Source organism: Kogia breviceps, chromosome X (assembly GCF_026419965.1).
Source record: "Kogia breviceps isolate mKogBre1 chromosome X, mKogBre1 haplotype 1, whole genome shotgun sequence".
Taxonomy (NCBI): domain Eukaryota; kingdom Metazoa; phylum Chordata; class Mammalia; order Artiodactyla; family Physeteridae; genus Kogia; species Kogia breviceps.
In genome coordinates, this window is record NC_081330.1 from 101,607,706 (window position 1) to 101,623,096 (window position 15,391).

A 15,391-nucleotide genomic window follows, 5' to 3' on the forward strand; every position below is an offset into this window, starting at 1 on the left:
GAATGAATTCTGTTCAGTTCCCTTAATATGAGGTTAAAGGACCTTTAGTAAAATTATAACTGTACTTTTATATTACAGAATAATTTCTGTTTATTGTCTAGTTGTCTTTCACTTTTCTGTTGAAATCTTATTTTCTCTTCTCTTTTAATCATTCAGATTTTTTTCAACATAAAATAACCAAAGGGAAAGACACAGACAATTTTTCAGCAGAGGATTCAGAAAGCCTTGGAGAAAGTACTGATGTCTTAACTATGGTAATGGTTTTCCTGTTTATGTGATATAGATATAAGTTCCTCATGTATTTGTATGTGTATGTCTGTGTATATGTATGTCTACTTCCTAAGCCGTTATATACATAGAGAAGCTTTTGTTTTTGGTTTGGTTTCATTCATTATTTTAAAATCAGCTTTATTGAGGTATAGGTTACATACAGTAAAATTCATTTCAACTCTCACATTATTATGCAATTGAGAGTTGATTACATGACTATATGAACTGTTTTGTGTTAATTTCATTTATATATTTTAAAAAGTCAATATATAATCATATATATAAATATATAATCATGTATGAACATATAATCATATATAGTTTTTATTCTTTTTAGAACATATTTTTAAAATGTATTTCAGACACATATGATGAGCCTGAATTCCAATGAAAAATCATTAAAATTATCGCCCATTCAAAAACAAAAGGTATAATATAGAAAGTTATTTTCACTATGATGGGTAAGAACAGTTTAAATTATTTATATTTTTCTTGAAAGGTTTCTGGAAAGAACACAAGAAAGGTAAGCATTCACTTACTTTAGGATTTAAAAGACGGGGATACAATATATATAGCCTCAATTTGGGCTTGTTCTGTTGGTGTGTATTTTCTGTGATGCAACAAGAGTGGCAGAATTTCACTGCCAAAATTTGCTCTTTGGAGTCACTAACAAGTGACGATAGCCATACTTTGTTACCGTCAAGGCAAAAGATTTGTATTACAGTTCTTAAGTATCGGAAGAGGCTACTGTTTATGAGTGCCTCTCACACTTTGGTTGAGTATGACTTTGGGTAAGTTACCTTACTGACCTTACCTTACAGGATGATATTAACATCTTTTCTAGCTCTAAAATTTTGTGGTTTTAGTTGAAATATTTGGTAATTGCTTTTACAATGTTTGGAATAGGCTTTAATTTATCAAGGAATTGGTAGCATAAAAACAAGATTAAACATTTGGAAATTAGTCAGAAAGTATGCGTGGGTGATAAAGAGAGACCTTTAATGAATAGCAAGAGGAAGGAATATTCTGGTTTTCACAACCCTGGAGAGATAAAGGCCTGTCCTGAAATAATTTGCTTTTCCTGGCTTTAAGGACCAGTGATGTGAAAGGATGAAGGGTTGAAGATTAGAAAAATAAATTGGAGAAATGAAAATTGAAGGACGAAGGCTGCAGAAAACCTTTAATTTCTATTTCTAGTGCCTTTGCTACATTGTTAAAATAAAAATCCTTAAAATCAAAGTCACTAAAATCCAAGAGAATCTTGCTAAATTATAAAAATTTAGTGCCAATCCTCATTAGTCCTATCTATATTTTACTGAGAGCCATGGTGAATAACAGCATTCTTTTTGAATATGGGAGAGCTTTTCTCCTAACACAGTTATGGAAGCTCAGTGACTGACTGATTTATTGACTTGGCTATACTTCCAAGCAGACATCTTTTGTATGTCTTTCCTTCCTCTTAGACTCTGGGCTCTGCCTCTTCTGTGCTGCTTTATTGTGCTAGGCACATACATTTAGAAGTTATTTCTGGCAGCTGAGCCTCTGTCTCTCTTAGGGCTCTTGAAAGAATCATGACTTTTTAAAGAAGACATCTAGCACAAACAGAAAAGGAAAGCACTTTCTTTTAAACTGACATATATTTTATAGTCCACATAGTCCTTTTAAGTGGACTTTTAAGCCCTACCAAGCCTAGGTATTTTTAGTGAATAAAAAAAGATTTATTATAGTATTTTTTATATATTAGTTTTTAACTTGTGCTGTTTTAATAATTTACTTAGCGAAAAATGACCTCTTCCTAGGCCTAGCACTCATCACAATTTATAAAACTGGATTTAGTGAGGTTTTACTATCTAGAGACCCAAATTCATCGACTATTTCAATCCATTAGTTTGTAGAATTTAGGTCAACAATTTTATTTTTGCCTTATTTTGTCCAGCAGGAAATTAATTTCATATTCTTAATGTATCGTTAAAATCTCAATGTTTCATTATATGTTTTTTATAAAAGTTTACAAAGTTTTTATAAAATCTTATATTTTACCTTAAGTATTTTTTTCTCATAGTGTTTTTTATGTATGCAAATTATTATAATTAAAGAATATAGTAGATAAAAGGAAGAGGGTCAAAAATTTGAGAACTCAAAGGATTTTGTTTAGAAAAGAAAAATATATTCATTATTATCTAGTGTATTGATAAAAACATTTCATTTGTAGTTGTTTTTGTTGTTGTTTTTTGGGGGTTTTTTTGTATTTTGGCTGCAGCATGTGGGATCGAACCTGAGCCTCTGCAGTGAAAGCGCCAAATCCTAACCACTAGGCCACCAAGGAACTTTCTCATTTATAGTTTTCATTTCAGATTTTTTTTCTAGAAATAAGTTATTCATTATTTCAAAGTTTTAAAAATTTCATATTTTCATTTATTTTCTTTAATTTTGAGAATTTCATGGAATCAAAAGACCAATCAAAATTTGACAAAATGGATATGGAAGGTAGAAAACCATACATTTTTTAGCAATATTTTGCAAAATCAGTCTGGAAATATATTTAAGAATTGATTCAGATTAAGAAAAGGGGCAGAGAATAAATATTGATGGTACTGTGCATAATGGCAAAGTTAAGGCAGGTGGTAAATTTGAAAGTTAAACACAGATATATGTTACTAAATCAAAATTAGATGTTCCACAGACTCAGTGGCATAAATTATCCCCCCCAAAAAAACAAAATCTGAGCAAAACGTCTGATAAAACTGGGCATTTTTATTCTAGTGAAATTTATAATAATGCAAAATCTTGGCAGTATTTTGTAATAGATAAGTTGCTTTTGTCAACTAATAGTAGTATGACGATTACTTCAAAAAATTTACAGAAACAAGAAACAATTGAAAAACTGAAGCAGCATACAGCTCATACTGAAAATGATGGTAGTAATGAATATGAAAGTGAAGAGATGTCCAAAAAGATGAAAGAAGGGAAAGCATATAAACAACTTTTGGCAAAAGGAATGTACATGATGCAAGCAGCTGTGACTATGGAAGCATTTTCAGATGAGGACGTATGTAATGACTCGGGCCAGCAAAGGCCTCAGGCCAACACCAGTGCAGAGAGTTTGCAAAAAGGGATATTTAGACATGAAAATAAGCATGGTGTCTATCCACTTAATAGTAAGGAAATAGAAAAGGAAAGTGATGAAGGACAAAATCAGAAGGATTCAGAAGTGGAAGAAATAGTCTCTGAGAAGGAAACTGGCCTGGTGAAAATGATAGGTCTGAATGATATAGGAAAAAGTGAAGAGAGTAGAAAAAATATTGATACATTCCTTGACGACTTACCAAATAGAGACATGAATATTGAGGATGAAGAAAATAAAAACTTTGTTAAGGAAAGTAAAAGTAACAAACAAGATATGATCTTTGACAGTGAAAGAGAATTTATAGAGGAGCCAGACAGTTACTTGGAAGGTGAACATGAAAGTCAGCAGGGTACTGCTGTTGGATTCAAGCAGCCTGAGTCAATAGAATTTAGCAGTGGAGAGAAAGAGGATGAAGTGGAAACTGACCAAAACTTGCGGTATAGCAGAAAATTTATTGAACAAGGACATGAGGAAGAGATCGAACACAGAATGTCCAAATACATGGCAGAATATGGTTTTAAGGGTGACCACATATCAGACATCCATAAGGAGCAGGAAGGAGAAGATAATTCAGAAGGAAGTGGAATAGAGGAGCAAGAGATAGAGATAAATGAGGAGGTGCCTGGAGAAAAAGAGGAGGAGGAAGCAAAGCTCCTGTCAGATGACCTTACAGACAGAGCAGAAGTGAGTGAAGGTGAGGGAAAGCCAAGGGGAGAGGCAGAGCACATGCCTGAAGGTGGAGGTGAGGGAATCGGGAAGGAGGGTAATTCAGTAATGGAACAGAGAAGTGAAACAGGAAGTGAGGAGGGGGAGGAGGAGAAAGACAAGGGAGGAGGAGAAATGGAGAGCCTGGGTAAGGGAGAGAAAGACCTGAAAGAGGAGGAGGAACAGGAGCAAAAGGAGAGGGAACAGGGCCATCAGGAGGAAAGAAACAAAGGGCTGGAGGAAGGGGAAGAGAGCGAGCAAACAGGGGGGGAAGGAGAGGAGGAGGAAGGTAAGGAGGAAGAGGGGGGAGAAGAGAAAGAAGGAGAGGAGAAGAGAGAAGGGAAAGAGGAAGAGAAAGGAGAGGGGGAGGAAGAGCAGGAGGGGGAGGGGGAGGAAGTAGAAGAGGGAGAGGGGCAGGAAGGAGAAGAGGAAGGGCAGGAAGAAGAGGGGGGAGAGGAGGAGGGAGAGAGAGGAGAGGAGGAGGGAGATGAGGAACAGGAGGGAGAAGGGGGAGTGGAGGAAGGAGGAGATGAAGGAGAGGAGGAAGGAGAAGAAGAGGAGGAAGGAGACAAGGAAGGAGAGGGGGAAAGAGAGTGGGAGGAGGAAGGAGGAGAGGGGGAAGGAGAGGAGGAGGAGGGAGAGGGGGAAGGAGAGGAGGAGGAGGGAGAGGGGGAAGGAGAAGAAGGGGAAGAGGAGGAAGGAGAGGAGAAGGGAGAGGGGGAAGGAGAAGAAGGGGAGGAGGACGAAGGAGAGGAGGAGGAGGGAGAGGGGGAAGGAGAAGAAGGGGGGGAGGAGGGAGAGGGGGAAGGAGAAGAAGGGGAGGAGGACGAAGGAGAGGAGGAGGGGGAGGGGCAGGAAGCAGATGGGGAGGGAGAAGAGGAGGGGGAAGAAGGAGAAGAGGAAGAAGGAGAGGGGGAGGAGGAAGGAAGAGAGGAGGAGGGAGAGGGAGAGGAGGAAGGAAGAGAGGAGGAGGGAGAGGGGGAAGGAGAGGGAGAGGATGAGGGGGAGGGGCAGGAAACAGAGGGGGAGGGAGAAGAGGAGGGGGAAGAAGGAGGAGAAGAGGAAGAAGAAGAGTGGGAGGAGGGGGAAGGCAAGGAAAGGGAAAAGAAGGAGGGGGCAGTGAGAGAGAGGAAAGAAGAAGAAAACAGCAGGAGAGAAGGGGAGAAGGAAGAAGAGGAGGACGATGAGGAAGAGGAGGGAAAGTACCAGGAGAGAGGCAATGAAGAAAGTGGAAAACAGGGAAGACAGAGTGGAGGAAGAGAATCCAGCAAAGTGAGCAAGATGAGAGGATCTGTGAAATATGACAAAGATAAAACATATCCAAAAAAGTTTATTACTAACAGGGAAGGAAAGGGGAAAGAGCCTGAAGTACAGAGGTTCAAAATACCAGTGCAGTCAAAACAAGTCTTAGAAAATGGACCACCAGGTTCCAAAACATTTTGGAATAATGTATTACCACATTATTTGGAATTGAAGTAACACACTTTAAATTTGACCTGATTATGTCCAGCCAAACAACTTGAACACATTATGAAGAATAGGCACTCATTCTGTTATATTGATTTTATGTCATGGTTACCTTACCTGTGGTACAACAGAAACTGATAAAGATAACTTGAGGCACTAGTAAATTTTGGCTTCTCTTAAACTAATATTTTGGTGTATTTTTCCCCAAATTATAAATATATAACTAGAAAATATCAAAAGATCATAGTATATAATTAATATTATTCCTCATTAAAGACAGTTTTAGGAAACAGGAGTGTATTGTAAAAGTATTTTGTGTATACAAGTAAGTCCCTTTAAAAATGGCACAGATCTTTAAGGGTTATAAAAACGTCTAATTTCTTATAACTATGTTAGCATAGTTTTTTCAGTCTATGATTACAGTTTGCCTACCGTATAGAATAATTTTATAAGAATGGGTGGTATTCTAAAGCTAAAATGAGGAATTCACATTTTTAAAAAAAATACTGCAGTCTTTTTACCTTTTATGTGTCCTCTTTGCAGCAATCTCTACAAAGTGACAGCTGGGTTCAGAGCTTAGACTCTAATGTCTCTTTTAGTTACTGTTTGGTAAATACAGAATATCTAATGAAATGGAGATGAACGTATATTGTAAAAGTTTGAAAAACTTTAAGTATTTATTGCCAGGCAAAGCTACTCATTGGGCTTCAGTTTCCTTATCTGTAAAATAGAATGGATTAGATGATATGATAACTATAGCCCCTTGTAACTCTTAGATTCTTTCATTCTAATGTGTTTGTTATTTGCATAAGAAAAATTTTTAAGGAAGAAAAATTATACTTTACAATTAATCTAGTTTTCTATGAAATGTTCTTTACTCTTAAAAAATTATGACAGCTTTAATGTCTTTCGTCTTCCATAATTCTGTGCTTCTAAACTCCTTTCATTTCTGAGCTTTCACTGTACTGTCAGACCTTCATTCCCAGTACTGCCATTCCCAGTGTCTATTACTTACCTTCAATGTATTCTTCATTCACTATTCTGTAATTCTCTGTTTGCTGTTTGTCAGAATGTTTCAAGTAAAATAAAAATTAAATGTATACAGTCAGTAGTTGTCTGTGAAAAGAGAAACTAATATTAGATATTGAATTTTAGAGAGGCTAGATTTCCACTAGAGTAGTCCCATTGTATGTAGTGCAGCTAGTTTGTTTCGTTATTGTTTATTCATAGCTTTCCTTCCCCAGTCCTTTCTATATCTTAGACATGAGGAATTTCTTATACTTTCTTTTATCAAGGAGGATTGTGATGGTAAACATCCTGTGGATTTTGTGTAGTTGAATTCTTTGCACATTTGATTTTTCATGAGTGAGAAAGAATATGAGGAGAAAGACTAGGATAGGAAGTGAAGAAATTCCTAGGAGTAGTTATAACTTTTGTCTTAGCTGCAGGGCTCTCTGGTAGCTTCCACTAACTAACCAAATATGCGGATTTGGCATTGCAGTGTTCTAGCAAATTCTACCACATTCATTAGTGTTAGTAGAATTGAATTAATACTTTGAGTAAAATGTATGTGCTGTGTTGTTAAATCTAGTGCAAAACGTGGTTATCTTAGAAGTAGACTTAAGATTAAATAAGATGAATGACAGAAGTGGAATTCATAAAGGAAAAAACCTCCAAAGAGATGAGAAACTTGGGGGCTTCCCTGGTGGCGCAGTGGTTGAGAATCCACCTGCCGATGCAGGGGACACGGGTTCGTGCCCCGGTCTGGGAAGTTCCCACATGCCGCGGAGCGGCTGGGCCCGTGAGCCATGGCCGCTGGGCCTGCGCGTCTGGAGCCTGTGCTCCGCGATGGGAGAGGCCACAACAGTGAGAGGCCTGCATACCACAAAAAAAAAAAAAGATGAGAAACTCTTAAACTCAAGTTACCATTGTTAAAGGTATGGGCATTCATCTTCCACTGAAGAGATAATCAGCCAGCAATACTGAAATGATGTTCTTAAAATATGTGCATCTCAGAATTTGAACCAGTCTAGATAACCAATTGTAAACAGCATTTCTTACCCATTTCTTCACATTTCCCTGGCCAAAAAAATTTGTTGTGCTCTTTTAGAAGCAGTAATTCATGCATGCCTGGTACTCTGGTCAAAAGAGCACTGGCCTAGTCATTTTCAGACCTGAATTACTAGTTGGTTAAGTAGATTGGAATAACTAGTTCCTTCTTTATTGTCCCCATCTGCTGGTTGATCATGCTTTTACTGTAGTTTATCAGTGATCATTTTTGAGGAAAGTGTGAGTTGTGTATGTAGAATCCATTGAATTACAGTTTCAAATAAGGACTCTGGCAGAAAAATAAGGTAAGCTACAAAGGAGTACCACAGAAACATCTGCTGCTGCTGACCAGCAGCACTCCAGGTGAGTGCAATTGAAATGTTTTCTATTATTTCACTATAGAAATAAATTTGCTGTATACATGTAGATTAAAAATAAAATGCTACCACAGAGAAAGGTGCTGTAATTCCTTCCTTCATTCTTTCCATTGTGAAAGTTAAATGTTATATTATATGCCCAGTACCTGATACATAACTTATAGTTGGTACATATTATTCAGTCAACAAATATTTATGTACCAAGCACCCAAAAGAGAACAGAAGCTACCCCAAATCAGGTGGATCTCAAGAAGTGAGGGCTGCTTGCAATCAACTTCCTGTGCCCCTCTAACCTATCAGGGATGTTAGGTAGGTATAGATTTCTTGAAAGAACACCAGGTAAAAAGAGTTCCTATGACTCTGCCTTAACTGTTGCTTAACAGTGCCCATATATTTCCTGATACCCCATGTTATTAGTCAAGACTGCCCAAAGATAAAAATATGATTTGAAAACAAATTTATCGCTTTCCTCCATTAAATCCCTTAGTTAATAAAGTGCTTTTTATAAGATATGGCTCCTGATCTCAAGGAACTCTTGGCTGTTTCTACAGGCTGACCAGAAAATTTACCAGCACAATAGAGTGCTTCAGGGGTGGCATTTCAGCTGCCACTGGGAAAAACAAGGAAAGGGCTTCCCGGAAGTGATGGTGAAACTTGAACTGAGTCATGAAAAGTAAAACCTATCCAGGCAAAGAGGGGGCAGGGTGATGAGAGCCAGGCTGATGGAAGCCAGGAGAGTGTTACAGTGTGACTGCAGCCTAGAGTATCCTTTGACCTGGATAGAGGGGCACAAGAACTTTTGTGTTTGTAAAAGATGTTAAAAAAGAGTAAGATGTTTTTGTGCCAGTACCATACTGTCTTGATTACTGTAGCTTTGTAGTATAGTCTGAAGTCAGGGAGCCTGATTCCTCCAGCTCTGTTTTTCGTTCTCAAGATTGCTTTGGCTATTCGGGGTCATTTGTGTTTCCATACAAATTGAAATTTTTTGTTCTAGTTCTGTGAAAAATGCCAGTGGTAGTTTGATAGGGATTGCATTGAATATGTAGATTGTTTTGGGTAGTAGAGTCATTTTCACAATGTTGATTCTTCCCATCCAAGAACATGGTATCTCTCTCCATCTATTTGTATCATCTTTAATTTCTTTCATCAGTGTCTTATAATTTTCTGCATACAGGTCTTTTGTCTCCTTAGGTAGGTTTATTCCTAGATATTTTATTCTTTTTGTTGCAATGGTAAATGGGAGTGTTTTAAATTCACTTTCAGATTGTTCATCATTAGTGTATAGGAATGCCAGAGATTTCTGTGCATTAATTTTATATCCTGCTACTTTACCGGATTCATTGATTAGCTCTAGTAGTTTTCTGGTAGCATCTTTAGGATTCTCTATGTATAGTATCATGACATCTGCAAACAGTGACAGCTTTACTTCTTCTTTTCCGATTTGGATTCCTTTTATTTCCTTTTCTCCCCTGATTGCTGTGGCTAAAACTTCCCAAACTATGTTGAATAAGAGTGGAGAGTGGGCAACCTTGTCTTGTTCCTGATCTTAGTGGAAATGGTTTCAGTTTTTCACCATTGAGGACGATGTTGGCTGTGGGTTTGTCATATATGGGCTTTATTATGTTGAGGAAAGTTCCCTCTATGCCTACTTTCTGCAGGGTTTTTATCAAAGCTACAGTAATCAAGACAGTATGGTACTGGCACAAAAACAGAAATATAGATCAATGGAACAGGATAGAAAGCCCAGAGATAAACCCACGCACATATGGTCACCTTGTCTTTGATAAAGGAGGCAGGAATGTACAGTGGAGAAAGGACAGCCTCTTCAAAAAGTGGTGCTGGGAAAACTGGACAGGTCATGTAAAAGTATGAGATTAGAACACTCCCTAACATGATACACAAAAATAAACTCAAAATGGATTGAAGACCTAAATGTAAGGCCATAAACTATCAAACTCTTAGAGGAAAACATAGGCAGAACACTCTATGACCTAAATCACAGCAAGATCCTTTCTGACCCACCTCCTAGAGAAATGGAAATAAAACAAAAATAAATGGGACCTAATGAAACTTAAAAGCTTTTGCACAGCAAAAGAAACCATAAACAAGACCAAAAGACAACCCTCAGAATGGGAGAAAATATTTGCAAATGAAGCAACTGACAAAGGATTAATCTCCAAAATTTACCAGCAGCTCATGCAGCTCAATAACAAAGAAACAAGCAACCCAATCCAAAAATGGGCAGAAGACCTAAATAGACATTTCTCCAAAGATATACAGATTGCCAACAAACACATGAAAGAATGTTCAACATCATTAATCATCAGAGAAATACAAATCAAAACTACAATGAGATATCATCTCACACCGGTCAGAATGGCCATCATCAAAAACTCTAGAAACAATAAAATGCTGGAGAGCATGTGAAGAAAAGGGAACACTCTTGCACTGCTGGTGGGAATGTGAATTGGTACAGCCACTATGGAGAACAGTATGGAGGCTCCTTAAAAAACTACAAATAGAACTACCATATGACCCAGCAATCCCACTCCTGGGCATATACCCTGAGAAAACCATAATTCAAAAAGTCATGTACCAAAATGTTCATTGCAGCTCTATTTACAATAGCCAGGACATGGAAGCAACCTAAGTGTCCATCATCAGATGAATGGATAAAGAAGATGTGGCACATGTATACAATGGAATATTACTCAGCCATAAAAAGGAACGAAATTGAGTTATTTGTAGTGAGGTGGTGGACCTAGAGTCTATCATACAGAGTGAAGTAAGTCAGAAAGAGAAAGACAAATACCATATGCTAACATATATATGGAATCTAAGAAAAAAAAATGTCATGAAGAACCTAGGGGTGAGGTGGCAATAAAGACACAGACCTACTAGAGCATGGACTTGAGGATATGGGGAGGGGGAAGGGTAAGCTGTGACAAAGAGAGTGGCATGGACGTATATACACTGCCAAATGTAAAATAGATAGCTAGTGGGAAGCAGCCGCATAGCACAGGGTTCTGTGTGACCACCTAGAGGGGTGGGATAAGGAGGTAGGAGGGAGGGAGATGCAAGAGGGAAGAGATATGGGAGCATATGTATATGTATAACTGATTCACTTTGTTATAAAGCAGAAACTAACACACCATTGTAAAGCAATTATACTCCAATAAAGATGTTTTAAAAAAAAGTAAGATGATCACACGTGGGCTTTTGTAGTGTCATTCTGGCAGCAATATGGAGGGCTGATTAGAAGGGAACAGGACCAGGGTCAGGGATAATAGTCAGAAGGCAGTTACCGTAGACCAGGCAGAGACTGAAGAGGAGCTGGACTAGGACAGTGGGTTGGAGAGTTGCGGACATGTGTTACTGAGAGAGATTTGTGGATAGAATTGGAGAGCTTAGTAAGGATATGGAGCTTGGAGGGAGGTAAAGTCCAAGCTTTTCTTATTTCTGGCTTGGAGAATTGGGAAGAAGGAGTGCCATTCACGGAGACTGAGAACTGAGGAGTAGGGGCAGATTGAGGAGACCGCTTGGGGGCTTGTTGATCCAGGAGATGTTCAGCAGGCAGATACACATCTGGGTTTGGAGCTCAGGGAAGATGCTGAGTATCAGCGGCTTATAAATGTAATGAAAACTGTGGATTTGCTCTTTTTTTTTTTTTTTTTGCGGTACGCGGGCCTCTCACTGTTGAGGCCTCTCCCGCTGCGGAGCACAGGCTCCGGACGCGCAGGCCCGGCGGCCATGGCTCACGGGCTTAGTTGCTTCGCGGCATGTGGGATCTTCCCGGACCGGGGCACGAACCCGTATCCCCTGCATCGGCAGGCGGACCCTCAACCACTGCGCCACCAGGGAAGCCCTGTGGATTTGAATGAGAGGCAACACTTGTAATGTGAAAAGAGAACTGAAGAGAATTCAGGGAAACATCGGTAGGTAAGGGGAGGTTGAAAAAGGGAAGCCTGAGAAGGAGGAAGGGGAAGAACACTTTCTAAGAAACAGAGCGGCCCCCAAAGCCAAGGAAGAAGGAGCAGTGGAGGGCTGCAGAGAGGGTCTGGGGCAGGGCCCACGTTGACATCAAAGAGTGAACTCCAGGAAGTCCACTTTTCAGAGACATAGAATCAGAACTAGATTTTGAGAAATAAATATCAAAGAGCTCTACTGGCATATTTCTCAGTTTAGGAAGGGAGATGTATGTTCCAGAGACTTTGGTGCTCTGGGGGGAAAAATTCTAAATTTTTATTTGCTGTTGTTATATACGATGGTACATAAGAATAGGGTATTGCTGAAGTGAGCTTATCAACAAAAAAGAGGAGTATGCAATGCTTTAAATATCAGCGGGTGGGGCGAGGTGGTGATGAAACAACTCTGAGGGCAGCCATTATGGTCTGCAAATTATTTGGGCAGAGTTGGTTCAGAGCATGGGCTCTGTAGTCCAGTAGGGCTGAGTTCCAAACCCAGCCCTTCACTAATTAGCTGAGTGGACACCTGGAAAATTTTTTTTTAACCTTTCTGAGTCTTATATCCCTCTTTTAGTAAAAGGGGGGTCTTTTGATATTTACATTAGTTAACACATGGAACATGTTAGGGGTACTCAGCAAATGCTAACCTGCATCACTCTAATTATCCTCTCTGATCATACCAAGTCAGGTATAGTGCCAGCCTCATGAATCTCCAAGTCACTGGCTGATGTGCATGAGTTTAATTTAGTTTCATGTGCCTGTAAACCTTACTTTTGTTTAAATACAGCGTAGCAACCTCCCCAAAATTAGCTTATGGAGGTAGATCCATGGGAATGAAATGGATAATGATAACCCTTAAATATGGGGTAGAGTGAAACTATCATTACACACCATACATGGGTCAAATACTGCCTCTCAACATTTGAACCATGATGAAAGGCTGATGGTACTCACATGGTTAGCCTAAATTTAGATATTAGTGCTGTCACGGGACCACAGATTTCCCTCTGTACCCTAATGTTTTTATCAAATAGTTAAAAAATAATTCAAACATAAAGTGTAATCATGGTTCATGCATTTGTTTAAGATAAAGTGGAAGATAAATCATCTACGGAAAAAGAGGGGGAAAATAATAGAGTAAAACTGAAAACAAGGATAAAACTGTGAACCAGCAAGATGTTCTGTACCCTGAGCACTGCATTCATTTTTGCAGGCCACTTACCAGAGTCAAACTGTAATATATTTGGTGATAAAAATACAGGATTAGGAATGAAGTAAGGGATTGGCACACAGAAAGAAGGGAAAGTTTAGAGATTATAAAGTAGTGTCATTAGAAGTGAAGAATTGGGAAGTCAACTGGCAGCCCATGGGTGCAGTCTGGCCTGCAGAATTTTGTTTGGTGTACATAAGTGATTTTTTAAACATTTGAATCAGATGCCAACATTGAAGTACCAGGAGATTTTACACTGAAAAATGTTTTTCCGGACTTCTCTTGGAAAACCTGAGGGTCTAGGAATATCTTGCCCTGTGGCAACACTGGCCTGTAGCCCAGCTGAGGCCACCCCCCACTTCCCTGCCGTCCAGGGGCTGCTCCTGACAGGCGTCCACCTTCTTCCCTCCTTGTTCTGGCTACCGGGCACCTGGCAGAGAATAAAGGGATGTGTACGAGAAGGTAGAGCAAAGAAGTGTACATTTTAAGTGAACTATTTTCTATTGATAAGATCTGGGGGCTTCCCTGGTGGCGCAGTGGTTGGGGGTCCGCCTGCCGATGCAGGGGATACGGGTTCGTGCCCCGGTCCGGGAAGATCCCACATACCGCGGAGCAGCTGGGCCCGTGAGCCATGGCCGCTGAGCCTGTGCATCCGGAGCCTGTGCTCCGCAGCGGGAGAGGCCACAACGGTGAGAGGCCCGCGTACCACAAAAAAAAAAAAAAAAAGATCTGGGACGTGGCAAAAAGCATCCAAGCTTCTTGTTTTTTGACCATCCTCAATGCATACTTGGGATTCTCTGTTTTTATAGAATGGCCTTTATAAAATCATATATTTATATACAAATACTTATTGTTTGCTCATATTATTTTCTCTGTAAACAATCTTTTTCATCTTGATACAAACCCTCCTAGGTAGGTGTTGCTAATGTCATTTTTCCATTTTACAGATAGACTGAAATACATTAAGTAGATACCTTGCTCAGGCCAAGGGTAGTAGAGCAAGGCTTTGGAAAACAGTGTTTAGGTCTTTGTATTTAGTGCCCTTCCCACTCTCCACTCCTGCCTCAGTGATGTCTAGTGTAGTTAAGACTTGAACTTACGTGTTAGCTCTTCTTGTCGTAAAAAAAAAAATACCTTGAAATCGAGATTTTAAAATATACACTTTCCACCCGATGACTTAGATATGAAGTTTTATGCTCTATTCAACTTGCTTGGAAAACATTTTCTACCCAATGTGACATTGAGGCATGTCATGAATCCAGAATTGTAGCACAAAATTTTACACTTTATAGTCTTTTTTTTTAACTTGAAAAAAAATTCTTTTGACGTTAATACATAGACAAGTATATATCTCATACATGTATAGCTCAATGTATTTTCCACAAACTGAACACACCCATATAGTCAACATCCAGATCAAGGAAAAGCACAGTGTCAACTCCCTAGAAGCTCCCCTTCAATCCCCTTCCAGCCATTTCCCATCCCCCACCCCCTCCAGGGTGACCACTAAGCAGACTTCTGATAGCAATCTGTGGTTTTTAAAGCATACAATGTAATTGTTTCTTAAGCAAACTGAAACCTCATGGGGAATATTTGGTTTCTTGGTATTTCCCATAAGAAATGTAAAAAGTGTTGCCCTGGGCCAGACCAGCGACTGCAGTTCCCCATGGCTGTGTCTGATCAATGAAATAAGGGTCCTTTGGTGGAAGCCAGGCCCATTCACTTCTTCCCTGGGGTCCTAACACCATATGCACTTCCACTGACCACTCCAGATTACCTCTTTACATCATATGTGGTTCTGGTGACAAGAATGTATTTAAACTTTATCCTTTCTTTTTATAAAATGACAGTATTCTGCCAGTCTCTCCTAAATTGTTTCAGTTTGAAGGTATGTGCTGTATGTGACTTAAAGTAGTTGTCCAGATATATGTAGATTAATTTTAAATGTGCTTAATTAAGTGCAAAATGTCATGATGGATGATGTGATTTCTACTGCAGATGCCATTTTCTAAGAGCTTTCTCATAGAAAGTGATATAGTTTATTGTTGATATAGATTTACATGAAGTTAATGAGTAAAATTGTAGTTCATTATAAAAGAGATGTTTTGCTTATTTCTTTTTTTAACATCTTTATTGGAGTATAATTGCTTTACAATGGTGTGTTAGTTTCTGCTTTATAACAAAGTGAATCAGTTATACATATACATATATCCCCGTATCT

General features: G+C 39.0%; 1 protein-coding gene across 5 annotated transcripts in view; it reads left to right on the forward strand.

The window, feature by feature from the left end:
* Positions 1-15,391, forward strand: part of RPGR (retinitis pigmentosa GTPase regulator) — a 68,478-nt gene that overhangs the window by 32,732 nt on the left and 20,355 nt on the right. For 3 of the 5 annotated variants that reach the window (XM_067023549.1, XM_067023551.1, XM_067023552.1), the window contains one exon: positions 157-254. In XM_067023549.1, coding sequence (XP_066879650.1) covers positions 157-254 — 98 coding nt within the window. Of the gene's footprint in view, positions 1-156; positions 255-632; positions 699-3,133; positions 3,324-3,935; positions 5,641-15,391 lie in introns of those variants that run through there. The other 2 variants (XM_067023548.1, XM_067023553.1) reach the window with 2 other exon arrangements.